Here is a 27000-nt window from a genome sequence, read left to right on the forward strand (position 1 = left end):
CCTGTGGAGCTGAATATCCCATCAGGGACTGGGACTCATGGTACCTGCAGTGGTTATGGGAGCACTTTCAACTTCCCAGTGTGGGAGGGTGGGAATGTGTCCTGCAGAAATGAGGGGTTCCAGAATGGGGTTGGCATCCACATGGTGCTTCTGCAGCTTCCTGTCTCTTTAAGCAAAGAAAATAATCAAACCTAAGAATTAAAACTAGTTCTGCTTCTCATCTGCTTGATCATGCTCCAGGCGTTTTATGGGAGGGGATAGAAGGAAAGAAATAAAATATAGAAAAAAATTCAAAACCACATTAAACTATCAAATAGGTTGATCCAAATTGTCCAAATAATCTTCTAGTCCCAGCATGTTGTGTGTGGTTTTTTTAATAGAAATTAGGATCATATACTTGTAAATGACTTGTGGAGGAGATTGAGGCAGTCAGTGGAAATGGAGTTTCTCCAGGTGCTGATGGCTAATCGCTCTGTAATAGCTGTGGCCTTGCTGTGAGACCCACATTATTACCATGTAATCAGAATCCTGTTGCTCTGCTGTTATTGTCTGCCACTTGTGGAATTTTAAAAGCAATAACAATTTTTGCTTTTTAAATCATGGCATTATTAAAGTTATTTTCTTCCTCTTGCCATGAATAAAGTCGCTGCTGCTCATTTTCAGAGGGCTTAACCTCAGTGAAACATGGCAGGCTGTGCTGAGAGGGGTTGGTTTGTTCCTGCTCGAGCTGAGTTCTTGTTTCTTTATGTGCTCTTTGCTTTGAAATTGGAAAAATGAGGAGAAAGGAACAAGTTTTAAGAAGAGGAGAATTACGAGATCTTAACGCTTCAGAGGATCAGTGGGGTGGCAAATACTGATGGCAGCACTGCTTTGAAAGGGGGCTTAGTGGAATCTGAGGAAGCAGCAACACAATTCTTTTACCTGTTTGGAAAGAATAAGTAACACCTGCCATTTATCACCTTTGCAATAGAGAATCGTGGAATCCAAGGATGCTTTGGGTTGGAAGGACCTTAAAGCTCATCCAGTCCCACCCCCTGCCATGGGCAGGGACACCTTCCACTGTCCCAGGTTGCTCCAAGCCCTGTCCAACCTGACCTTGGACACTTCCAGGGATGGGGCAGCCACAGCTTCTCTGAATAACCTGTGCCAGGGCCTGCCCACCCTCACAGGGAACTCACAGCACAGAGACAGGAGGATCTGTGGAGCTTTCCCAGTCTGTGGAGGAATTTTCTGTCTGTTCTTTCCCTGCTAATCCAGTAACCCAATTCCATCCTTGTTCTTACAGAAATCAGTCCTGATCGATCATGGCATTCGGAGGCTGACTTTCCTTGTAGCACAAAAGGTATTTTAACATCTCTCAAGATGCTCAGAACTCTTTGGTTTCTAACTCATAATAGCATTGACATCTGATGTGTTGTTTTTTCCCAAGTTAAATGCTGTATTACCTATATTTGGTTCTCTCTTCGCTGTTTTTGTCCTCTAAAATTTGACATGGTTTTCCATGAATTCGCTTAAGAAAATGAATTTACAATTGTAAACAATCCTGACACCTCTTGTATTCTTGAATTAATTCAGTTTTGATTTTAATCCTAATTGCTAGCTGTCTTCTGCTTTTTTTTTTTTTCTTCCTATGTGTGTGTGTTTCGTTTGTAAGGACTTCAGGAAACAGGTCAACTATGAGGTGGATCAGAGATTCCACGTAAGTAAAAAGGGGCCTGGAACACGGGGGTGTTCCTGACGTGAGGCCAGGACACATGGAAGGGACTCTGAAATCTTTGTGTTTCTTGTGTAGTGTGGTGATTTCTTTCGGCCTCTTTTACTGATTTTAAAATACCTTAGAGGAGCAATTAAAGGGACTTGCTAAATTTCACAGAGTGCCCCAGTGAGGTAGGAAATGTTTGATGCTCTCACTGCTGGAATTACTTCTTTCCCAGGGCTGGTCTAGCCCTGTTCAAGGCTGGCAATGTGAGGTGTAAAACAGATTTTTATCCCTTGTGTATCTACATTTCAACACTGAAAGTTGTTAGGAGTCTTGAAAGTGCAAGAAATCCATCCTGTGCTCAACACACTTGGTTTAGGAAGTTTCATGAAGGGAAAACCAGTTTATAAGTCAGCAAAACCAGTGTTTGAACCAATGTGGGTGTCACCACACGGGAATTGTTGCTCACAGTACAGGTGGAGGTGCATCAATGAACAGCTTAGGTGGGAAGCTGGACTCTGTGAAGAGCTTTTGGGACCTTAAGCAAGAAAACTCAGGTTTTAGATTTAAAAAAGGAAGTTTTTGAGAACTGAATGGTTGTTTAGGGAATGAAAAGTACGAGCAGCTGAGTAAGTGCTGTGGGGTGTGTCAGAGCCGAAAAGGAGGCACAGGACAAAAGGAGTCATTCCCAAGTTTGCCCTGCCCTGCCATGTAGCACAATGGACCGTGGGGATGCTCCTGCTTCCTCAGCCTGGTGTGTCATCTGCCTGCAAAGTTTGTGGAGCACCTCTGGGATCTGCTGTGTCAGTCTTTATTACTGTCTCCTGTTCTATCCCCTTCATTACTGGACCAACTATTAACTTTGCCAGGCCTGGGCTTGGGTTTGTTTTTGTTTTAATTACAGTCTATATAATTAGTTCCCAGCATGTTGAGGTAATAGAGAGTTGCTCCAGCAAGCTTCCAATTTCCTCATCTCATTAGGTTTTTAACGTGATTATTAGTATAATAATCAACTATGATGATTTCTGTTGTAGCTTTTCGCATTCTCTGGTTTGCAGGGTGTCTTGATTGGCTAATTTAGGCAAATTATTTTGATTGTCTTGATGATGGTTGGTTGATTAGAACACAGCAGGGGTATAATTCTTCTGCCTAGGAAATGGAGCACTCTTCTGGATTTTGGTACCAGAGCACTGAGGATTTTTGTGTGTGTGCACATCCAATTATGATATTTGCCCACCACACCACTCAGATGCCTTGGAAGCAATTACATTAGTGATGGAATGGGCATGGATGGTGGCAGGAGAAATTGGCAGCGTGCAGGGGAGGACAGGTAGGAGGGATTTGGAGGAGAAGAGAGGAAACATGGAAGTGGTTGTTTGCTAAGAGTGCAGCTGGTGCTCACAGGCCATGGCTATGTTGGGTGAGCCTCAATTTTCAGGCAGGATTTCTTGTGCCTGGTCTGGAAGACACTTTCCAGGCAGACACAGGTTACTTTGCTCCACTGAGAGTCACCAGGTGAGGTTTGGGGACTGATCTGTACAGGGAGGGAAGGAAGATGACTGACTAGAATATTACTTTTAACCTTAAAATCTGTGTTGCTCAGTGATGGTTTATACAGTGTCGCTGCTTGTCACACTGATTCAAGCTGGAGTTCTCCATCTTTCATTGACAGTGGAATCTGAGCCAGAAATTCAGTGACTCCAAGTCAGATTCCTTCTTTTTTTTTTGCTTAGTAAGACAGTTGTGGCAAGTTGTGTGTGCTCTCTCAGGTCACCTTTAGCACAGAGAGCTGGTGTGCTCACCTTGGTGCAAAGCATTGACAAAAGTTACAGGAAAAGTGTGATTCCAGAGGAACGGATGGGTTTGTGTGGATGGAAGTGGGAGGACAGGTAGAAGGATGCTGCCTATCCTTTCTCTCTTCTTCTAAGACTTGTACAACGTGGCACAAAACTGTGGAGCCCCTGCCAGGGTTTTGTCTGTGCAACAGAATAACAGAGGAACCAAACTGAATTTGGGGGATTTTTGTAGTGCTGTTTAACACAGGAGGATAAAGGTATTTGATTGCAACTCACAGTTTTCCTTGGCAAGAAAGTATTTCCAGCAGTAATGGTATGAAGAGAGCTGTAGAATAAGAGCACTGTCCTGTGTACATCTGTGTCCATAACAGTGTTGATATCTCTGGATGGCTCCCAGACATTTCCATGGGAACCTCAATCATAACAGAACTAGAAAAAATTTCCTTTCCCACTGCTGTCTGGCCACTTCCATGTTGTTGTCTGTTAATAATTGACAATAATAATCTAAAGCCAATCAAGTAGCCTCTGTTGCACTTGTAGAGACAGGTTTAAGCTACCTCTGCTGTCCTGAGGGTCTTCTTGAGGGTGACTTGATTTTCTGTGACCTTTGTGATGTTTGAAAAAGTAGCTGGTACCAAATTCTGTCATGTCCTGTGCTGTGATGCTGCCCCAGGTGTGTCTGTGGGCACTCTGGGGAGATCAGTGCTCCCTTTGGGAGGGCTAACACTGATGTTTTTGTTTTGAAACAGAGGGAATTCCCAAAGTTCTTTACATTCCGTGCGCGGGATAAGGTAAGTTGTATATCAGTGCTTGCCTTTAAGTGTTGGCTTTATCCTCCTTTCATGTAGCTGCTTCTTGGAAGCAGGACAGTGATTCAGGCCTTAGAATCAGACAAACTTTCTGGTTTCTGTGAAAAAGAAAAAAATAAAAGGGGTTTTGTGGGGAAGCTGAGCTTGAGAACCTGCTGTCTTCATAGAATCACAAAATGGTTTGTGCTGGGAGGGACCTCAAACCCCATCTGGTTCCCTGCCATGGGCAGGGACACCTCCCACTAGCTCAGGTTGCATCCAAGCCCTGTCCAACCTGGCCTTGGACACTTCCAGGGATGGGGCAGCCACAGCTTCTCTGGGCAACCTGTGCCAGGGCCTGCCCACCCTCACAGGGAGGAATTCCCTCCTAATATCCAGTCTAAACCTACTGTCTTTGCATTTGAAGCCATTCCCCCTTTTTCTCTCCCTCCATGCTCTTGTAAAAGTCAACTCTGGGTACCAATGGCTGCATGAGGGAGAAGGTTCTGGGTTGGATTCATTTGAATTTTTACATCTTTAATGAAGTATGAAATTTCTGGGGGATGTTGTCTAGTTTTTATCCTCAGTGTTTCACCTTCTCCACCCCCCTTTTCCTCTTTCCCACCCTCCTCCACCTGCACGGTGCCTCCAGTTCGAGGAAGACCGGATCTACCGTCACCTGGAGCCGGCTCTGGCCTTCCAGCTGGAGCTGAACCGCATGCGCAACTTCGACCTCACCGCCATCCCCTGTGCCAACCACAAAATGCACCTGTACCTGGGGGCAGCCAAGGTGGAGGTGGGCACGGAGGTGACGGACTACAGGTTCTTCGTGAGGGCCATCATCAGGCACTCGGACCTGGTGACCAAGGTGAGCGTGTCACTTGTGCAGGGCGTGAAACCCCGGGTCATTCCGGGAACCTGCAGCAGGTTTTAGATTAAAACTGAACGTGCTACCTGTGTGGAGTGCTGTGGTGGCTCTGCAGAGCCCATCTCTCTCTGAAGTCCTGGTGTTCCTGTGCTTCAGGGAGGTTTTTCAGGGGCTTAAGTGGATAGTCAGAAATCCTTGGATTTTGAGGCAACAGTGCTTTGCCTTGTCTAGTTTCTAATTTACTCTGAAGTAAACGAGGACACAGAGCAGCCAGATGAGGAATGCAGGCTCTGGGAGCACTAGCCCTGTGATGGGGATGGATCTGCTTCAGAGCTGCCCATCCTGTTGACACCCACATACCCTCTTCTCTCCATCACGTCCTTCCGCTCTTTTCCAGTCCCTGTGTTCTTGGGCTGTGATTTGTGAGCAGAAAGTCAGTAACTTGTTGGCACTATCTGGCAGGAAGCCTCCTTTGAGTACCTGCAAAACGAGGGCGAGCGCTTGCTGCTGGAGGCCATGGACGAGCTGGAGGTGGCGTTCAACAACACCAACGTGCGCACCGACTGCAACCACATCTTCCTCAACTTTGTGCCCACCGTCATCATGGACCCCTCCAAGGTGGGATCCCCTCCCGAGCTCTGCTTGTTTCTCTAGGGATTCACTTCCCAGAATTATAGGTGATCCTTTGTCCGTAGAATCCCAGACTGGTTTGGGTTGGGAGGGGCCTTTAAAGCTCATCCAGTTCCACCCCCTGCAGGGACACGTTCCACTAGCCCAGGTTGCTCCAAGCCCTGTCCAACCCGGCCTTGGACACTCCTCTCCAAAAGCAGAGAGAGTACTTTCAATGTGTGTTTCACATTAGGGTCCTGCTTGGCAGTGAGGAATCACAAAGTCACAGGATATGCTGAGTTGGAAGCCACAGAATCATCGAGTCCAACCTGTGGCCCTGCACAGGACTATCCCCAAGAGCCACACAAAGGAAGAGAGCTTTGGGGTTTTTTTCCACTTATGAATAAATATTTCTAGTGGAGAAGCACTGTGTCCTTCAAGCAGTGCAGCTCACCTCCTCCTTGTCAGCTGAGGAACAGTCCTTAAAAACAGGTTTTGTATTTGAAACTAAACTTATTTTTTCATTGTGCCTTTGAGAGAAACAGTTTTAATGAGGAAATAGCTCTAAATGCTCCTCTGTTTGTTACAGAAGTTCCAGATTTCATCCAAATAAAACGTGAGATAAATTCAGACCTTAAAAAGAATCTGTAAATTCAGCTACAAAAGTGCCTCATTTCCACTCTCTGATACAAAACCACAGAGATCAACATTATAAAGAAATAAACATTAAGCTTTGTTATGCATTAATGAAAGTGGTTAGGCATAAAGCATGTTTGTGCTTAGCAGAACCACCACAAAGAAAGGCCCAAATAAGCTGTAAAAGCTGAATTTCGTTGGAAATCAACATTCTGTTCATGGGTACCCAAAGATGAGAGTTGACCTTTCCCTGGGAGAACAACTGAAAGTTTAAAAAGATGAATTTGGTATCAAAATAACTCTCTCTTGCTTGCTGACTTTTAAACCATGATTAAAAATTGGTGGCTTAAATCTCTTTTGAATAAAACCTCTCTGGGCACATCCAAAATCATTAGTTCCCAGGAAGTTCAGAAGCAGCTGGGATATTGAGCCCTGGAAGTTGGGCTGCCCTCAGATTCGTACCGTGACTTTTCCTTGAGCTGTGGTGGAAAAGAGAAGAGGGTGGTTTTTTTTTGAGGAATGTTAAAACCAGCCCATAAATTGCCTTCTTTTAATATGCTTCGCCCACAGTAGTATTTTATAAAGTTTAATGGAACAGCAGAAGGCCCAGCTCCGAGTGGTAATTGCTTTGTTGATTTAGAGCTCCACGCGGTGAAACGCGATTATTTTGCGTGCAAGTGCTCCAGAGCTGCTGGCCAAGGATTTGGCTTCCCTGCATTCCGCAGTTCCCAGGTGTGAGCGATGCCTTGGGAGGGAAGGCAGGTGAAGGAGAGGCACCTGTGCCGTGCTGGGTTGGACTTGATGGTCTTCAAGGACTTTTCCCACCATAAAGATTCTGTGAGCCCTGAGGAAAGAGGGATGTGAATCTGGTACTGTCCCACTACCTCAGCAGTGCCCAGGTTGAGTTCCTGCCTGTCCCAAGGCTTGGATTGAGAAGGGACAGGCCACCAAGCTCCCCTGATATCCCTGGATGTTTGCTAATGTGTGATGCTTCTGTCTCCCTCCATCACACCGGGGTGCCCTTGGAGCAGGACCTTCAGCAGTGGGATGGGATGGAGGGGGCACAGAGCAGTGGATGGATCTGGAAAGAATCCCAGAGTGATGTGGAAGGGCCCTTACAGCCCATCCCGTTGCAGCCCCCCTGGGGGCAGGGGCACCTCCCGTGGTGCAGGCCGGTGGGTGCCTGCTGAGGGAAACCCTTGTGCTGTCGTTCAGATCGAGGAGTCCGTGCGGTCCATGGTGATGCGCTACGGGAGCCGCCTCTGGAAGCTGCGCGTCCTCCAGGCCGAGCTGAAGATCAACATCCGCCTGACGCCCACGGGAAAGGCCATTCCCATCCGACTCTTCCTGACCAACGAGTCGGGCTATTACCTGGACATCAGCCTGTACAAGGAGGTGACAGACTCCAGGACGGGGCAGGTACGTCCGGCAGGGTTGGACGAGCAAATTCTCCTGGGGGTCACATCGTACCTGACAAAGCTCTTCCACGTTTTTATGGTGTTTTCAGAATAATCTTAGAACCACAGGGTGGTTTGGGCTGGAAGGGAACTTAAAGTCATTCCAACCCCTTGCCGTGGGCAAGGACACCTTCCACTAGACCAGGTTGCTCCAACCCCCGCAATATATTTTCAAATTGCCTTTCAAATCTGCCAAAGGAAGAAGGATGTGAAGATAATCTTGCAGTAGGTATGAAAATATAATCAGTTGGGTAAAAGTGCAAGCCCTCTGGTTGTTTTGTCCGTGCCCTCAGCCGTTTGGGCAGCTGTTTTCCCCAAGAGTTTTCCTCAGAGCGCTCAGGAAAGTGATAGAAAAGGAATCACTGTTGGTGCTCATCCTGTAGGTTGCAATAAAAAATATTATTAATTGTACATTTCCCTGAGTAGATGGAGAAAATCTGTGAGCTTGTCCTTTAAATTCTAAAGATATAGGGAATGACCTGGGTAGGATGATATAAAATTATGGAAGGTGCTTTTATATCATTTTTATGAAGCATAATGGGCTCTTTTGTAATGGTTGTGGCTGTTCTGGTATTTCTGTTTTTCATGGTGCAGGAATAGTGTGGTTAACTGAAATACCTACATATGCTAAAATCCATGGAGCATGGGATGCATGGAAAATATTTAAATAGAGAAATGTTTACATCTCCCTCTGTAATCATCTCTCTGCCAAGCAGGAGGAGCAGCAGAATAAATCACTTGGGCACTGTGAATGTAGAACACAAAGTGCTGAGTCACCTTTTCTCCCCCTCTTCTCCATTTAATTTTTCCAACAAGCTGCTGGCCGAGGAGTCCATCCAGTCCCAAGATCCCAGGACAGATAGTGTCAGTGTGTTCTACCTCATTTCTGCCTTTGAGGGGAGATGAGGAAAGAAAAGAACACTTTAATAATCTCCAGAGCTGAGCTTAACCCCTGAGTTGGGTCAGTCACTTGTGAAGGTCGTGTTTCCTCCTGAACTCACTCCCTGATGAGTTTTATTATTTAAAGGTTGGGGGATGTGCTTGTGTGTGTGTGTGTTTGGCTTTAGCAACTTTTCCAGTATTAAATTTCATTTATTTTTCCAGAATATTAAACCAGATTCTAGTAAAAAATTATACTGAGTGGAATTATTTCAGTTAACTCTGGGCAGTCGGGAGGAAAGTTTGTCTTACAAAGCTCGAAGGTCTGAGTTTTTTAGGAAACCTGGGTGAATCTTGCCCCTCATGATGGGAGTGTTACAGGTTCAGAACTGGGGATTTTTTCCTGTGTTTTCAGAAGGTTATTCTGAACTTAGAGAATTCTTTTTAAAATGTTCTAATATTACTCATGTGCTGGGCACTTCCATGACTTCTGAAGAATGGGAAAATGGATGAGTGGTGAGAGAATGTCCCTGATCTCTTGTTTCTCAGTAGTGATGAGTGGGGATGCTCAGCACAGACTTCTCCAGTTCCCACAGAACTGCTCTGGAGCTTTCCAGGGATTTAAGGAGAATTGGGCCCCAAGTGCACTAACAGATCCCAACAGATCCAAACAGATCCTAACACAGGCACTTTCACAAACACTCGTTACCCTCAGCAAGTATTTCTCCCATTAAAGAAGCTGCTTCCCCAGTTAATGTTTGCAAAGTTTGAAGAGACCATAAACTGCTATTTCTAATTTAAAAACTAAAGCAGGCTCTACTGAATTTTATCTTTAGTGGACTTCAATTAATTCATCTCCAATTAGAAAAATTCCATTAACAACATCCTAATCGTGTCCCCTCTATCAGGCTGAACTGTCCTGGTTCAGCTCTGCTCCTCCCGTTCCTCCGCTGAAATACCTTCCCTTCCGAGCCCTGGCCGGGTGGAATATATAGTGCCACGAAGCCTGGCAGTGGATAATTCATGTTGCTACTCTGGGAAAATCTTTTAAACTTACAATATCAAAACTTCAAGCCAAATGACATATGCAAGTCCTGACCCGGCTTCCCGGAGCAGCCGGCGGAGCCGCGGATCCCGCGCCGTGCCACTCCATAAATAACGGAGTCCTCCTCCTCTCTGCTCCCAGCTATCACCATCCATCGGCACAGGCACGGCGTCAGGGGAAATGCTGGGGAATGGGAAGTCATCTAAGTGGCAGTTTCTTTTCTGGGGGAGGTGGCTCTGCTCGCTGTGCTCCGCCGGGATGCCGCAATAAGTCAGGGATGCCGGGATCGGCACAGTAATGGTCCAGCACTGTCTCCAAAGGGCAGTAATGCATGATGGAGCACGGTGTTCCAGGCTGTGCCAGCACTGACATCCTCGTAGAGAGCAGAAACAATCAGAGTGGAGCATCCTGATGATTTTTGGTGAAATCTGGGTCAGCTCAGTGTACGCAACCGGTGGATCAAGCAGTAATTGGTCGTGTTTTGTCCTGCAGATCATGTTCCAGGCCTATGGGGATAAACAGGGACCACTCCATGGGATGCTGATCAATACCCCCTACGTGACCAAAGACCTGCTGCAGTCCAAGAGGTTCCAGGCACAGACTTTAGGGACATCTTATGTCTATGACATCCCTGAGATGTTCCGGCAGGTGGGTTGTTCTGAACGTTGGTACCCGCGCTCTGGCAGGGGTGGTGTTCTGGGGTGTCCTCTTGGGAATGTGGAGTGGATTGAATAAAAACACTGGCAGGTGACGTTCTTAACAAGCATTTACCTTTTCATCCCTAGTCTTTGATCAAGCTCTGGAATTCCATGAATGAACACGCCTTCCTGCCGCCGGTGCCGCTGCCGTCGGACATCCTGACCTACACGGAGCTGGTGTTGGATGACCAGGGCCAGCTCGTGCACATGAACAGGCTGCCAGGAGGAAACGAGGCAAGTTGCACTTCCCTCCATGCTCCTTTTCCTTCCATGTCCTGCAGTACTTTGTGGTTTGGGCTGGGTTTGACAGTTGTAATGGAAGTTTACCAGCCAGGCACAAAATCTATTCATTCAGCCTTTCGCAGATGAAATCTCACTCTTGAAAATGAGATTTTTGTTTCATTAAAAATTAATACCTCCCATGCAATGGGTATTTTAACCTCCATAGTAAATGATGATTCCGTTTCAAACCTGTGCCTATGCTGGTTTTCCTTCATAATTAAAAAGTGCTCATTCAGCTATTCCAGGTAACTGGGGTTTGAGTTTGAGCAAAATATGTTTTACAAGACTAAATAGAAATGTTTTCATTTGTAAAAAAACCAAAAACACCCCACAGAAAAAAAAGCAATTTTATGCTTCCATTTCCATCTTCCCCACGGAATTTGTGACAAGGTGTGTGCAGCTTTCCCCTCTAGAGCAGGATTTACTCAAGACTTATAAAGATCTAATGCTGGGGGTGATGGAGTTACTCCTTCAGCTCAAACAGGAGGAGGCCTTGGTGTCGAGGTGGGATTTTGCTGGGGTGTCTTTCCATCAGGAAGCCAAAGATTGCAGCATTGGAATGACTGGAGAGTAAAGATAACTACTAGATGATGTGTCTATTTTTTTCTTGGATGGGAATCAGTAAGTGAATGCTCTACAGTAATTTAAATTTGAACAGTTCTAAGTGATGGCATCATTTATTTTTTTCCTGGTGTCGCTGAACCAGCATCAGCCTTTTCCTAAATATGCAACTTAAGGTTTGCAAAAAAGCTCTGTTCGAAAACATCAAGTGTAGTGATGAGAGGAAACGGAGGTTTTCATCACCATTTCCTGCCTGGATCTTGTCAGGGGAAGCTTTGGAATACGATGTTTGCAAATTGCACCTAATCAGCAAATGGTGACTGTGGGAGCACTGCGGCCTTGTCTCTTGCTGGGCTATGGGAGAAGTGTTTTAACTGGTCTAATTAAACCTGGAATGAGCTATTCCCCACGTTCCTAGTGCAAGCTGGGGCTGCTGGGGAGGGTTATGCCATCATCTTTCTCTCCTTCCCCGCTCTCATTCAGCATTTGAGTGGATGGTGGCTGGGGAAATAGCAAAGTCCCTCAGGGACGTCGCTCTGTTCTTGCTGAAATTACAAGCACAGAGCTGCCTGGGCATGAACATGTAGTGTTTACTCTGCCAGTATGAATACAAATAGTCTTATTATAAGAGATTCTGTACCCAAAGACCACCAAAAAAAAAAAAAAAAAATTAGGAGATTTTTTTTTTAACCCTTGGTAGACTTCGTTGGGCTCAATCTGTCAAGAAATTACACGGCTCTTGTGGTGTGTGTGGTGTTGGTGTCTAAATTAATCTAATCTGATGTAATCTGTCAAGTAGCTTGTTGCCCAGAGAGATTGTAGAGGTTGTGGACTCTCCATCCCTGGATGTGTTCAAGGCCAGGTTGGATGGGGCTTGGAGCAGCCTGGGATAGTGGAAGGTGTCCCTGCCCATGGCAGGGCCTTGGAACCAGGTGGGCTTTTAAGGTCTCTCCCAACCCAAACCATTCTGTGATTCTGTGAATGCACAGATTCAGGCCCTGCCTCTGTGGCTGTTACACCAAGGGGCTGAATCCATGGGAAGTGGGATAAACCTGGGGAAAACATGATGTTCCCCCATATTTTTCCGTCTGGCTACTGGAGGTCACTTCTTGTGGAGGTGTATCCTAGAACAGCCTCAGAATGGTTTGGGTTGGAAGGGACCAGGACCTGTTATCCCAGCTGTTCCCAGCTGGATGAGCCACTGCAGGACCATGTGCAGCTGGAGGGAGGTTGGAGGCTCCAGTATTGGATTCTGTTGGCAATACCCTGCACACAAGAGCACTCATTCCCAGGTGAGGGCGGATGATCCGAGCAGCAGCCTGAAGGACAGGTGACATTCCGGAGAGCAGGAGCTGCTGAACAGATTCATTCCTCCTGCTGCACTTGCTTTATCTGCCTGAGCTGACTTTAGCCTTTTGTGGTTTAATTCCCTTCAGCTGAGGGAACAGATTTCCACAAGCGTGGGCTCAAGTTTCTCTTTCCAAAGGTGGAAAGGGTGGCTGCAGGGTGGAGGAGGAAAAGACAGGATGCTGGATGAATTCAGAGCATAATCCTTTGCTTTGTTGAGGCTGTAAGTGGATCCATTCTCCTTTTTTTGAGAATCACTCTGAATAACATCTGGGCAGAGAAACACAGCATCTTATCTGCCAGGAAGCGAAGATCCTTGGGGTAATCCATCTCTGTGGCAGTAGCTGGGAATATTGCATAAGGACAGGAGACGTGCCACGAGGAGCAGGAGGAAATATTCATTGGTTCTGCACTTCTTCCATATGATACAGTGATGAACTGTCCTGAAAATATGGCACATTGCCTTGGCTCTCTTACCTTGGCTGAGTTTAAGGAAGAGTTTTGTCTGGTTCTTGATCCTTTGTGTTACACTTGTGAACTGTGTCCTGGTCTCTAGTTACTCCTGGTTTGGTTTTGGGATTTTTTTTTTAGGGATGTGTCCCCTCTATTACCAAAGTCTGTCTGCTTTGACCCCCTGCTCACATGTGAGACTCTTCCAATAAGCTCTGGCTGCTCCCACAGGATTTCTGGAAGAAAGCCTGAATGTGCCACACTAAGAAGTTTGTAAATAATTCCCAGGGCAGCAGGTACAGGAGGGAGCTGAAGACAACAGTGTTTTGTCAGCAGAGCCAGTCGATAGCTCCTGAGTAAGGGCTGAGCAGACTTTGGGACAAATGGGGTGTAATTTATTGTACAATTCTGAGCAAATCAAGAACTAAGAACTGGAGGTGGATGCTCAGTCTGACTCCAGGCTGAATCTCAGGATGGATATGGATTGTTGAAACATTCAGAGTTTATATAGGTGGAAGGAAAAAAATCCACTTGTAGTTATTGGTAATTTTATGCATTTTATTCTAAAGTGTCTTTAGGAAGAAAACATGAAGTTCATCCCACAGCTTGATACTTATCCAGGGTTATAACATGGATTATAACACCATTTGTTTACACAAGACTTAACTTTTCTGCTAATTTGTTTTTTTAAATAAGTGGAAGCCTTTTTTCCCCCAGTCTTTGGTGTTTCTGGCTGAGATCATTGGGTATGTGGGGTAGAGGTGTTTGTGTGCTGATATTGGAGGGCAGGGTTTGGAGGAAGGCAGCACCTCACGCTGTTTGGCAGTGTCCAGGGTTGATGGTGTCCTGGGAGTCTCTGTCCTGCCTGTCACCTGAGCCTCTGATGGGGCCCTGTGGCTGTGCTGAAATGGGGAAATACCTACAAGAGTCAGGAGCTGGGTGAACACAGAGCAGTGAGCAGGGCTGGACTTCAGGAGTGGGTCCAACACAGTGTTTAAACTGTGCTGGACACGACCTGGAGCTCAGTGACACCCCCTCCAAACCCCACTGAGGACGCCTTTGTTCCCAAGATTAGCATATTAGCTGAAATCTCAGTGTGAAAAGGTAATTCCCTCAGCCTGCTGGAGAACTCAGTGTAGTCCCTGTCATCCTTGAGCCGGGCATTGGGATGCTTTTCTATAGCACTTTACGTATTTTGACTCCAATTTACGCTGATCCCTCTGGCACCAGGAACGCTCCCGCCGCTGATAAGACCCAACTAATTCCCAAGGACAAGGAGAAAGGGATGTAAGGAGTGCCTGCAGCAACACCCCACATCCCCTTTCCTCTCTCTCCTGGTGTCCATGGAAGATGTGTCATTTTCCCCACTGGCACTAGATGTCACAGTTTTTCCTCCTCAGTAGCACAAGGATCAGAAATGATCCATAATCGGAGCTGTTTGCCGGAGCGTTGGCTCCAGCACCTTTCCTGGGTGGATGGCAAGGTTTGGCCAGGTGATATTCAGGGTGGCACAGGGCTCCTGGAATGCTCTGGCGGCTCCCTGGATTCCTGGGGGTGGAAAGGTGTAGCTGTTGAATTTTGTACAAGCAAAGCTTGATCGTTGAACTGCACGTTCTGCTTTGTCACCCCCTGTTCCTGCATTTTATGGCAGGGACAGGGAATTAAACCAGCAACTAGAGCTGCAGATTTCTTGCAGGATTATAAAATCCCTAAATCCAAGGCTTGCAAGAGCAGAGATGGGTGTGGTGGGGCAGAGTTTTAGTCTGTATTTTGATGTGTATGTTTGAACACGTGTTTGTGGATCATATGGATACTGCAGTTAGGGAAGTTCTTGCCCACAGGAAAGTTCCTAATGAATGAAGGTTGTCTGTTGCTCTCTAATGTATCTTTATCCATCTGGAACTTCACCAGGTGAAGTTTCCAGGCCTTACACTCTGCCTAGGGAGAAGTTCTTTATTGTTTAGCTGGAAAGCTCCATCACAAAAGCTTTTGCTCTGGAGGAGAAGCCAACAGTGCTGCTCACAGCTGGTTTTGTGGGCTTGCAGCAGGAATGTGAAGGAACCAAGGCAGTGTGAATGCACATCTCCTTCAGCCCAGGAGTGCTGCATGAAGAAATTCAGGAATTCAGGAGGAATTTCTTCCTGGAAAGGGTTGTCAGGCATGGGAAGGGGCTGCCCAGGGAGGTGGTGGAGTCCCCATCCCTGGAGGTGTCCAAGGAATGACTGGACGTGGCACTCAGTGCCATTTCCTAGTTGCCAAGGTGGTGATTGGTCAAAGGTTGGACCTGGTGATCTTGGAGGTGTTTTCCAACCTCAGTGATCCCGAGATTCTGTGACACCTTTCCCTGAGCACTGGGTCACGCCCCGTCCTGGCGCCGTTCCCAGCTCTGTGCCAACGTGCTTGGCTGTGCTGCCACCACCGCGCCTGCATCGCTGAGGGACACCTTCTCCAGAGCCAAGAAGAGCAGGGAGGAATCCTGGGTTTTGGCACTCCACCCTCGTCAGGGCGTGGAGCCGGGATGCCTCTGGCAAACCACGTGCATCCTGCCCTTTTCCTGGGAGGTGGTTCACGCTCCAGGTAAAAATTTGAAAGCTTTTGGTCGTAGTTCAAGTGCAGAGAGTCTCTTTTTTTTGGATCTGAAGTTCCCAGCAACAGGTTCAAATGGTGGAATGCCAAAATTGTTATATGTACATCGAGTAAAATTCCCAGGAATGCCTTTGTTTCCTTTTCAAGACACACTTTTGGCTATGCAGCCAAGTGATTCAGCATCCTGGGTAAGCCAAGGAACACCAGCTTAGCTCCAGAACAGATAGAGGTTGTGAAGGGGAGATAAAGCCCATGTTCCCTGATTTAGCAGTGTTGGAATGTGTGTGTGTGCAGTGGGAAAAACAGACTTTCCTCAGTGTTCAGCTTCAGCATCTCCAGTGTTCAGGTGCTAAACCACCACCACTGCTGCATTTCCTTTCCTGCTTTGACTTTGTATGATAATTCCAGCATGCAAATGTATTCATGTTTTATATGTATTTTTAACATACAAAACTTCCATGTGATACAGGCACAACAGGACAAGACAAAATTATCAGCAGGGCTCCCAAAGTTCTGGTGTCCTAACGCAAAATTTCCAGACCCGCAATCAGGTTTCCAAATTTGGATGTAAATAAATAAACTGAAGCCTGGCATAAAGTCCCCAGGCTCAGCACCATCCTGGTGTGGGAGAAGTAGAATAAACCTACGCTGATCTCTCAGGAGGCCAGTGACAGGACCCGAGGGAAGGACTGGAGCTGTGTTAGGTTGGATCTCAGGGAAAGGCTCTTCCCTCAGAGGGTGGTTGGCACTGAACAGGCTCCCCAGGGCAGTGGGCACAGCCCCAAGGCTGCCAGAGCTGCAGGAGGGTTTGGACAATGCTCTGAGGGACAGGGTGGGATTGTTGAGGTGTCTGTGCAGGGCCAGGGGTTGGAATGGATGATCCCTGGGGGTCCCTTCCAGCTCAGGATATTCTGTGATTCTGTGGTTCTGTCGGCTCTGCTTCTCCAGGAATTACAGATCCTCGTAGAAAGAGCCTGTAAATGTCCCTCTCCCAAACGCTGTTGGCATTGGCTTCCCTCTGCCTGGAGCCTGCCCTGCTTCCAGGAGGGAGCCTGGGATCAGCTCCTTCCCCATTCCCCTCGGTGCCTGTTGTCAACAGCCCCTGCTGCCACGGGCAGTCAATTCGGAACTGCATCAGTGTGTGTATTACTGCTCCCATCGATAGCGCAATTAATGTTGGAGTCAATTTGGGTGTTAATTTTAGGCCATGATTAGTGTTGACACTGTGTGTCAGACGAGCGGCGTTTACGAGCGCGGGGAAGAGCCGCCCGTTGGTTCCCGCGCCGCCTCTGCTGCCTGGTAATGCTCACATCAGGGCCGGGATCTGGTGGGAGAAGGGGGTGCGTGTGGAATTACACCCCTGAAACTTGGGCGCAATCTGCGTGCGTGCCGCGCGATCCCAGGGAGCGAAATGACATCTGGAGCGCTGAATCCTAATCACGGTCCGGGAACATCAGAAATAATGATCGCCTCTGATCGGGGCTGGTGAATAATTCATCCGCTTTGATTTCCACGTGCTGCCCACTGATACTTTTCAAACCAAATGTGTTCCTACAGGAGAATAATGGTCCCACTTCTTATGGAAATACTGGGGCACAAATCATTTTGCCAACATAAAAACAGTTAAATAAGACGGTTCCTGCTTCTATTTTATTTTTTTTTCCCTCTCCCCTCTCCTTCGCTCCTGGGTGTGCTGGGAATGGAGCCGTGGCAGGAGCAGCACTTCCAAACTGTGCTACCTCTTCAAAAGAGCCTGTTCTGAAGCCAGGGCCACTCACCATCACCCACTGTTACTGCCAGTGCTCTTAGGTGATTAGCTCAGCCTGGCTAATTAACCTGGGAACTCTCCAGTTTTTGGCATGCTGCCGTTAACTTAAAAATCTCATTATTCCTTTTTTTTTTTTTTTTTCTCTCCTGAAATAGAAAGCCATCCTCCACTGCCCATAAATTTCAACCGAATCTCCCTTGTTCACAGCAAAAAAAAATCCTTAGTTGTGCAAATCCTTGTGGTTTTTATGACTGGATAAATGGCACAGAACACGTGATGAGCTGGGGAGGCAACAAGGCACATGAGTTAATAGTGGTGCACTTTGAATTTTGGTTTTCTTAAACTGCATGTGGTTGCTCCATGTTTATCAGATGTAAACTGTTTTCAAGAGTTTGTGCCCTGGCTGGATATTTTTAGCTATTTTATTGGTGGGCAAAAGGGATTTTATTGATGCAGAGGACATATGATCTCAGGTTAGGGAACTATTCCAAGACTTCTGTTACAATCTGAATTTTCTAAGTGAGAAATGCTTTTAATTTGCCTGTTTTCTGTGCTGTCAAAAATCATCAAGCTGATGAAAGTGAGGAAAATCTCTTGGTAGGTGAGACAGACTGAGGGACCAGCCCTGGGTACTCAGAGCTTCATCACTGTTCCCACAGCCCTGGAGTGAGTCACTCACCTGCCCCAGGTGGGAGCAGGACTTGGCTGCCAGTTTGTTGTGGTTGTTGTGTGGATTTCTGGCAGATCTTTGTGTTTCTGTGTTCCAGTTTACTGTGGTGACAAGTGTTTAGCAAATCCAAAGCCTGAGTGTTTCTCCTGTTGCTCTGTTCCTGATGGTGCTGGAACCTCCTGGGGTGGTCCTGGCTGATGGGATGAGTGTGGCTGTAAGGGAACAACCACCTAGGCATCCCTCATTTCTTAGGTGCTAATCTTGGAGCCTTGAACTTTGTGTTTGCAGAATTTTTTAACCTGCAGTTTCTAATCACAAGCTTGCCCACAGCTGAGAGTGAGAACAGAGGCAGTTTCCAGCCCTTGGCATCTCTTTTCCTGCCCAGTCAGGTCAGAAGGACAAAATTTACTTTTCTTCTCCATTTTTTACCTTGATTCCTCTGCTGTCTGCTATGAAAATCCAAGAGCAGAAGTCCAAGGAACCCCTCTGGCCATGTTTGGGATCAGTTATGCTCCTCTCCCAGCCTCTGGACTGGTTGTCCCTTGGTCTCTGGGCCAGACCAACACCTGCATCCACTTGTTTTGCAGCATTACAACTTTTCCCTTTAATTTGGCAACAGCACTGCTATTTTAGCAAAAAATTAGGGATTTATGCTCCTGTCTTTGAAGCTGCTGCAGTACCTCTCCGTTCCAAACCCTGCAGTTGGATGCTAAGGTGAAACTGTAAATATTCTGCAAATATTCAGAGGTAAACAAATTAATCTGTTTTGATGGATCAGAGCAGCAGTGGAGGAAACCAAGACCAAGGAGAAGGTGAACTGAAACAGTGAAGTTGCACTCTCAGCTCTGGGAAGGGGAGGTGGAAGGGAAGGATCTGTAATATTTTGGATTGCTGCCTGCTTTACTTCCAATGACCCTCTGATTAATTCCTCTGCCTCTTTATTTTTTTTAATGAGCCTATTATGGCCTATCTTATTGCAGGTGCTGATTGGATCTCGGCTGTGCGTTGTGCCATTTTGATTTGGATTAAATGGCACAGATCTATCTGCTGCCTCTCCCCTCTCCCCCTCCCGCTCTGGTTCATCATGCTCAGAATTCCGAGGCTCGGCAATGAGAGTCTCAGCCCTCCTGATTGCAGAGGATGTGCAATCGGCTTGAGGAATGTGTACTCAGAGCTTATGATCCTTGGGCGAGCGGGGACTGGGTGATGCATGTGGCTTTCAAGGGACGCTGCTATTTCCATCTGTTAATGGCATTCCAGGCCGGCCGGCTCCCGGAGCTGAGGGGTGGGGGATGCAGGGGACAGATGCTGCTGATCTCCAGGAGATGGGCCAGGAGAGATCATCCGGTGCTTTTTGAAAAGGAAAAAAATATGCGGCAAAAAAAGCGTTGCTTGCCCCGGGCGGGTTTGGAAAGAAAGAGCTGCAAGCATTTGGGAAGGAAACAGGGAAGAGCCGAAGGAAGGACAGGGGATAAAAATTGAGATAATAATGAAATAAAAAGATTTTTTAACTGAGGGCAGGGTGACGAGGCTCTGGGGTGCTACTTGGGAGCCTAGGCAGGTGGACAGGAACCCCTGGATTCTGGCACTGGGAACACACACAGCTCCCTGCGAGAGGGACGCTGCAGAGTGTTTGCTGGACCTGTGATAAACCCCTGAGTGGGGACAGGGAGGGACAGTGTGAGTGCCCTGGCTGGGGGGAGAGCAGTGGAGGATGTGCTCCAAGGAAAGAGGGAAGGATGCAGCCCTTGCAGCTGTGCTCTGCCCTGGCAGTGTGCCAGAGCTGCTGTTCCCAGGAGTTCCCAAGGAAGACGTGCCAAGTCCGAGGGAGTAAAGGTCCAAGAGGAACAGTCCCTGCGTGATTCCCCTGCCCCACATCTCCAAGATGCACGTTGATTTTCTTGTTGTTCTCTGCTCTTTGATTGCAGATTGGGATGGTGGCCTGGAAGATGACTCTGAAGACCCCGGAGTACCCCGAGGGCCGGGATATCATTGTCCTTGGCAATGACATCACCTACAAGATCGGCTCTTTCGGGCCTCAGGAGGACGTGCTGTTCCTCAGGGCCTCAGAGCTGGCCCGGGCCCAGGGCATCCCCCGGATCTACGTGGCTGCCAACAGTGGGGCCAGGATTGGTTTGGCTGAGGAGATCCGGCACATGTTCCACGTGGCTTGGGAAGACCCAGACAACCCGTACAAGGTAAGGAGGCACAGGAATTCAGGGGAAACTCTGCAACAGCCCACAAAAGAGTCTTATTTTCATGCCACCTCTTTCAACAGAAGTGAGGGTAACATTTGCCAGGCTGTCAGGTCCGAAGTTCTGCTTCTTGCTGGGTCTGGAACACTGGGAGTGTCCCAGGCCACGTTGGCTGGGACCTTGAGCAACCTGGTCTGGTGGAAGGTGTCCCTGCCCACAGCAGGGGGATGGAACAAGATGGGCTTTAAGGTCCCTTCCAACCCAAACCATTTTATGATATGATTTTATGATCTCCCAGGCAGCAGAGTAGTGTCCAGAAGGAGTCAGTGCTAAATGCTACAACATTCCCAGCTTTCCCTGGCCTCAGCTGCAGCTCCAGTGATGAGAGAGGATGTTCTTATCACTCTCTGGAATTAAATTCTGCTCCTGTGAAAGTTTGCTTTGGAAGGGGTTATTGGGGATCAGGAAAGGAGTGGAGGTGAGAATGAGATGAATGAGCTGTCTTTCCCTGCAGGGATACAAATACTTGTACCTGACTCCTCAAGACTACAAGAAGGTCAGCGCGCTGAACTCGGTTCACTGTGAGCACGTGGAGGAAAACGGAGAGTCCAGGTGGGAATGAAAAGCTTCCTGTTCATCCTTGGGTCATGCATGGCACGTCCTTGTGCTCAGCTGGGACATTCTTTAGGATACAGGGCTGTGGAAAGCCATAGCTGTGTGTGGTCAGGGTGTGGAACACGAGTTAGAGGTTGTTCCATGAGGCCTGGTTTGGGGCAGGGCCGTGTTGACCCCATGTCACGGCTGAGGCTTGGAAGAAGGAATTAAAGAAAGGGTAAAAGCCTCTTGTAATCTCTTGTTCTCTTCTTTTTTGCCTTTGGCTGCATTCTCTACCCCTCTTGCCTTTCTCCTATAATCAGCCTGTTCCTCATGCCCTGTGGGAATTTCAGAACCCTTTTCCCAGGCATTCCTCTCCCTTGGCATTCCCTCTTGCAGTGCTGGTTATTCCATGGTGCTCAGGATGAGCCGTGCACAGGTCCTGGCCAGGTTTTATGCACATTCCTCCCTGGAACCTTAATGATATTTAGTCAGTTCTCATTTTCTTCGTAGCAAACTGATTCAGCAGATCACTGGACCTTGTGACTCAAAGGCTGTCTGTGTCTCCCTCAGGTACAAGATAACGGATATTATCGGCAAGGAGGACGGACTTGGAGTAGAGAACCTCAGAGGATCTGGCATGATTGCTGGAGAATCATCTTTAGCCTATGAAAGTGTTATCACCATCAGCCTGGTAATCCCCCTCTGCTTTCTATTCTTCAAATGTATTGTCTGTTTCAGCTAAAAATCCTGCAGTGATATCCCAGAGATCCACCTGGGATCGGCCTTCTGGTTGATGGAAATGGGCTGCTGGCACCAATATAGGGTCCCTTTCAGACTCCATTTAAAGCACTTTAGTCATTTGGCTGTATGTTTGCTCAGTCTGAAAGTTGCTGCTTCTCTTTTTTATTAAAAAATAAGATACAAGTACGTTCAGATCCTGTGTGTTAGAAGGTAACAGATTCTGGAGTCCTGCAGCGAGAGGAGATTTTATGGCCTTGTCACACAGACACACCTGGTGTCATCTCCATGTTGGAGTCGACAGGCTGGGGCTGTGTGGACACACAGAAGTCAGTGGCACTGCAGTTTTCCTGTTTTTTTCTCTTTAAGGTTACGTGTCGGGCAATCGGGATTGGGGCTTACATCGTTCGGCTGGGCCAGAGGACCATCCAGGTGGAGAACTCTCACATCATCCTGACTGGCTGTGGAGCCCTCAACAAAGTAAGTCTTTGCATTTCAGTCCTCAGACCAAGTCGCTCCCAGCCCTGTCCAGCCTGGCTTTGGACACCTCCAGGGATGGGGCAGCCACAGCTTCTCTGGGCAATAACTCTGGGTTTCAGTGAGTTCTGCTGGAGCCTCGAGGAGCTGCCACCACCCTGGATTGCCTTGGGCCCTTCTGCTTCTCCCTTCTCAGGCTCCTCCTGATCGAGGAGAGCTGGCTCAGGGCTGGGAAACTTCCCTGCCTTTGCAGTCTTTCCCTTTGCAAAGCAAATCCTCCTCCCATGTACCTGTTTCCCGTGACAAGAACATGGCACTGCCAGCCAGAGGCACCATTCCAGGCACCCTGGCTGGAGATTGGCAGGGCCCTGGGCAGAACTGCACGTTTAAGGGCTTGAGCAGGAGCCAGGGGAAGGGGAAGGAGGAGAAGCAGCTTTTAACAGAGGTTGTATGCACAGGTTAAATGATAGGAGTGGAGGAGCCCAGAGCCTGGGCAGCAGCATCTCTTTCCCACTGAGTGCTGTGAGAGAGGCAGCAGGGCTGTTGCCAGTGTCTGGAAGTCCATGTTTCAAAATATGTGGGCCAGAATCACCTGAACTTGCAGCCATCCACAGCACTGTGCTAATTCTGGGGAGCACTGAAGCCTGAGCAGTGTGTGGATGGTGATTTTCCTGCTGGAAATCTCGGCCGTGGGGACAGGAGGAATAACTGGGGCTGTTATAAAGAAAACTTTAACAGGTTCACTATTAAAGTGGCTCTTTTTTTTTTGGCACTCCAGAGGCGGATTTTCTCCCTTGCTGCCCCAAGCCCATTAATCCCACAGCCCCCAGCTCCTTGTCTGGTGCAGACACGGCTCCCAGCCTACTCTGCTCCCATCCCTCTCCCTGAGGGCTTTGTTTCCCTGGAGTTGGGGCTGTGTGGTGTGAGTGCCCTTTCCCCATCGAGCAGCTTTGTTCTCAGGCACTCTCAGCACCTGGGGTGGTTGTGCTCCATGGCAAGCTGTGTTTCCAGGAGTGCCTGCCTGACAATGGGAGATAAAAGGAAAATAGGCTCTCGTTGAATTATTCCCCTGAATAAAGGGGGCTCTGCAGAAAATGAAGCATTGATCCTATCAACTCTAGGCTGCAGCACCCTCAGTTAGATCTCTTACACACATCACACACACCTGCATCAATGGGGGGAGAAGAGGCATTTGAAGATCCAGCATTTAAAAAGGAATTGAGTCAGTTTAGTGCTTGCTGAAGTGCAGTAAGTTGCCTGGTTCCAGCTGTCACTTGCTGGGGCTCGGGGCCCTGCAGAGTTTCCCAGATGGCAGGGCCAGGCTGTTCAGTCTCCTCCTCTTTCCAGGTTTAACTGCACTCCCTACCCGTGGAGTCAGGGCTTGTTTTCATAGGACTGGATGAACCTCACTAAATTTTGGGCACTTAAAAATTAAGGATATAGACCAAGTTGAGCACCTGACATCTGTGAGTACAGTCAGGAGGAGGTGCTTTCTGGGAGTGATTTATCCCATCCCAGGAATTTCAATGGGCTGAATAATCCCTTGTGTCCTTTTCCCTCCTCCCTGTTTTGTTGGAAAGATGTATTTGTTTGTGTCAGCTCTGAACCTCTACCTTCCTGAAGGTGTAGGAGGAACCTATTGCATCCTCTCCAGATCATCCTCTCAGATCATGGCTGAGACCAAGATAAATAAATGGAAACTGCCACCTTTAGCTCTTCCCAATTAGAGATTTGGGACAATTTTCCCACTGCTGATGTTTAAATGCTGTCTTCCTAGAGGATGCTGGACAAAGCTTACTTGGAGTCTTGAGGTTTGCACACACATCTTCAAAATGTCTCCTCTCTGCCAGAGGAGAAAGTGCAGCACAAAAATGGAGACAGTTGGGCCTTCTGAGAGCAGGCAGGGTTTTCTGGGAAGTTGTTTAATTTCTTTTCCCTCTGAAGTGCTGGGTTCTTTCTGATGTACAAGGGAGCAGAGCGGGGACAGTGATGAACACTCTGCAGCAGCAGAGCCATTGCTGGTCTTGTTCATTATCATTATTTGAACCAGCCCGAGGGTTTAGGTGTAGAGGGAAAGGTCCAGCTGCCAAAGCCAGAGGGTGACCTCAAACTTAGCTGATGGGCTCCAGGGCAGTATCATTTTGAGCTGGGGCTGCTGTTTGTTTGGTTCTGGGGGTGCACTCACATACCAGCAGTTCCTGCGCTGGTGTCGCTGCTCTGCGAGCGGAGAGGGACATCCCAGGGAGACACCTGATGGCAGGCAGGTCTGAGGATTCTCCAGCCCCATGGCCTGTCAGGGGTGACAGGAAGCTGCAGAGAGCTGGGCAGGGTTTCCCCCTGCTCTGATGGAGCTGTCTTTGTTTGCAAGGACCTGGGGACAGGTGTGGTGCTGCGTGGTGGGGACAGTGCCCTGCTCGGGGGGCTGTGCCGGAGCTGAACCCCTTTTGTCTCCCCGTTGCGTTTCAGCAGGGGGTGGAGAGGTGGAAATGACATTTCATTCCTCTCGGTGAGCGTGTTACGCGCCTGTGCCGAGCCCGCTGACCCCCCTGAAAATTGAAATAATGATAATGCGCGTCTCCTGACTGCATCAAAGTATCAGCACATCAAAAGCCAGGAGGCATGAAATGCAAATGATAAAGTGAAAGCAGATGGATTGTGCATGATCGCCTGATGCCCAATGAATTTTAAAAGATGCCGGTTCACATGGGGAGAGGGGCTGAAATAAACACGTTATCCCTGCAATTTTTTTTTTTTGATTTTTTTTTTTTTTTTTTTGTTCTTGCTGCTCACTCCTGACAATATTTTTTCACACTTCAGCGAGCAGCCACTCCATCTCCCTCCCTCCCTTCCCTCTCTTTCTCTCCCTCTCTCTCTCTGTCGCTGTCTACCTCACACACGTCTCGGGTCATGTCGCCGCAGCTCCGGTGGAAATAATAAGATATAAACCACGAGGTTGTTATTTGCATAGAAATAGCATGGAGCCCCAGGCAGCATGGGAGAAGGACACAGAGATCATTTGTCTAAAATTTTAATGAAAACTTTTGCTGAGGCAGAGATTTTCTCTTTTTTTTTTATTTTCTTTTTTTTTTTTTTTTTTTTAAATTTTTTTTTAACTTCCCCTGCCTCCCTCCTTTTCCACCCCCAAACCTTCCTCCTCCCTCAACTCCCTTCCCTCGTCATAACCTGAGCACGGGGTGATTTCATAGGTGACGTGCTGGGCCCTGCACCAACACCTTCATTTCCATGGGTTTTCTTTTCAATGGAAGTGAGAGCAAAGAGCCCAGCACTCCCCATTCCTGCATGGCTTGTGTGGTTCAGCCTTCCAGGGCTACATTCCATCTCAGTCCTCCCAAAGATGTTCCCGAGTCTCTTGCTGACCTATTTTTAATCAGTTTGCTCCTCCTTGTCTTTTGTGTTGCAAAGAAATCCCATCTTTGAGCTGTTGTGTTAATGGAAACAAACAGTGGCTTTCAGTCACATTTTCCCTGCAGATACATGTTCCAGGCTTTTCCTAAGGGCAGCCAGGTTTAGCAGAGATTTTCAGGAACTGCTCTAGGCTGGATACACAGTAGTTTGTTGTGTAGATGCTCAGCTTGGAATCTCAAGCATTTTTGACTGAGATGGGTCAAAAAGACATAAAAGTTCCCTGCTTGGTCTTGAAAGCTCAGTTCAGCTGTGTTTGCAATGTGTTTTGAGCTCATCAGTTGGAAGGTTCCTGCCAGCAGTGGTGTGCTTTGGGTAACCCCATCCTCAGGATTTCTTCCTGTGGAAGTCTTTGCTTTCAGAATGATCTTAATTTAATGATGTGTCTGCTTGTATAACCTGTTCTGGACCTGGAATAGCTCAGGACCCAGTTTTCCAGATTAGCAATGCAGTGTTTCTGGCACTGTGGATTGTGGGGTTATTGTTAGGGGGAGAAAACATTTCTGGAGAGCAGAAGGGTGTCCATGAGATGAACTGATCAGTGCAAACTCAGTGACCTGCTAATATGTAGATGTGTAAGAATCTCCTCAGCCTGGTCCCAGCACTTGTCCAGTGACCTTTCCCGAGCCCACCTTTCGTGGCTGCAGCCCCTGCTGGTGCCTGGTGAGACATGAACACGATGGGGGCCATCCCATGTCAGCACAGCCCAGTGCAGGCGTCAATCACCTGAGCATGGACGGTCCCCGAGGACTTGTTGATACAACAAGACTGTAATTGCTGCGAGATGGTTTTGACAATCTGCATTTAAAACCCCAAAACCCCTTTGCATGAGGCCAGAGGAGAACATCTTTGTGTTTTAAATTCAGTCCTGACTCTCAAAGCAGAACTGGGATCATCAGCTGGTTGGGAAGATTTATCACAGAATCATAAAATCCCGTGGAATGGTTTGGGTTGGAAAGGACCAGGGACACCTTCCACTATCCCAGGTTGTTCCAAGCCCTGTCCAACCTGGCCTTGGACACTTCCAGGGATGGGGCAGCCACAGCTGCTCTGGTTTCACCAGTGTGGATGTGGAGTGGGATTGCAGGTGAACTGTGGGAGCATCCCCTGGCAGGAGGAGGAGCAGGGGATCAGGGGGTGATGATACCCAGCTGTAACTGCTTGGTGAGACAGGTTTATTTTGGGGCACTTCTGGCTCACTGGTGCTGGTGGCTCTTCAGTGTCACCCATGGACACAAACCAGGCTGGTGGTTGCAGGTTGTGGCTCATAGAAGTTGCAGAACTTGAGTGCTCTGGGACTTCAGTAACAGGGTGAGACAACAGATCAGGGCTTGGGAGGAACAGGCTGCCTGGTGAGAGGTGTCTGGGCAGGTCTGAGGCTCACAGGGGAGCTTGGTGAGCAGCTGGAGGCTCAGGCAGGCAGTGTGAGGG

The 27000-nt window shown here is 47.9% G+C and overlaps 1 protein-coding gene across 6 annotated transcripts in view; it reads left to right on the top strand.

Moving 5' to 3' along the window:
* The window catches only part of ACACA (acetyl-CoA carboxylase alpha), a 107325-nt gene that overhangs the window by 50410 nt on the left and 29915 nt on the right, over window positions 1-27000 (top strand). For 4 of the 6 annotated variants that reach the window (XM_050321988.1, XM_050321993.1, XM_050321989.1 and 1 more), the window contains 12 exons: window positions 1286-1342; window positions 1655-1699; window positions 4245-4286; window positions 4936-5151; window positions 5614-5769; window positions 7612-7815; window positions 10270-10425; window positions 10563-10709; window positions 20068-20337; window positions 20849-20946; window positions 21502-21622; window positions 22039-22149. In XM_050321988.1, coding sequence (XP_050177945.1) covers window positions 1286-1342; window positions 1655-1699; window positions 4245-4286; window positions 4936-5151; window positions 5614-5769; window positions 7612-7815; window positions 10270-10425; window positions 10563-10709; window positions 20068-20337; window positions 20849-20946; window positions 21502-21622; window positions 22039-22149 — 1623 coding nt within the window. The remainder of the gene's footprint in view (window positions 1-1285; window positions 1343-1654; window positions 1700-4244; window positions 4287-4935; window positions 5152-5613; window positions 5770-7611; window positions 7816-10269; window positions 10426-10562; window positions 10710-20067; window positions 20338-20848; window positions 20947-21501; window positions 21623-22038; window positions 22150-27000) is intronic. The other 2 variants (XM_050321991.1, XM_050321990.1) reach the window with 1 other exon arrangement.

The sequence above is a fragment of the Myiozetetes cayanensis genome, unplaced genomic scaffold (genome assembly GCF_022539395.1).
Source record: "Myiozetetes cayanensis isolate MyiCay16 unplaced genomic scaffold, myiCay2020 scf27, whole genome shotgun sequence".
Classification (NCBI taxonomy): Eukaryota; Metazoa; Chordata; class Aves; order Passeriformes; family Tyrannidae; genus Myiozetetes; species Myiozetetes cayanensis.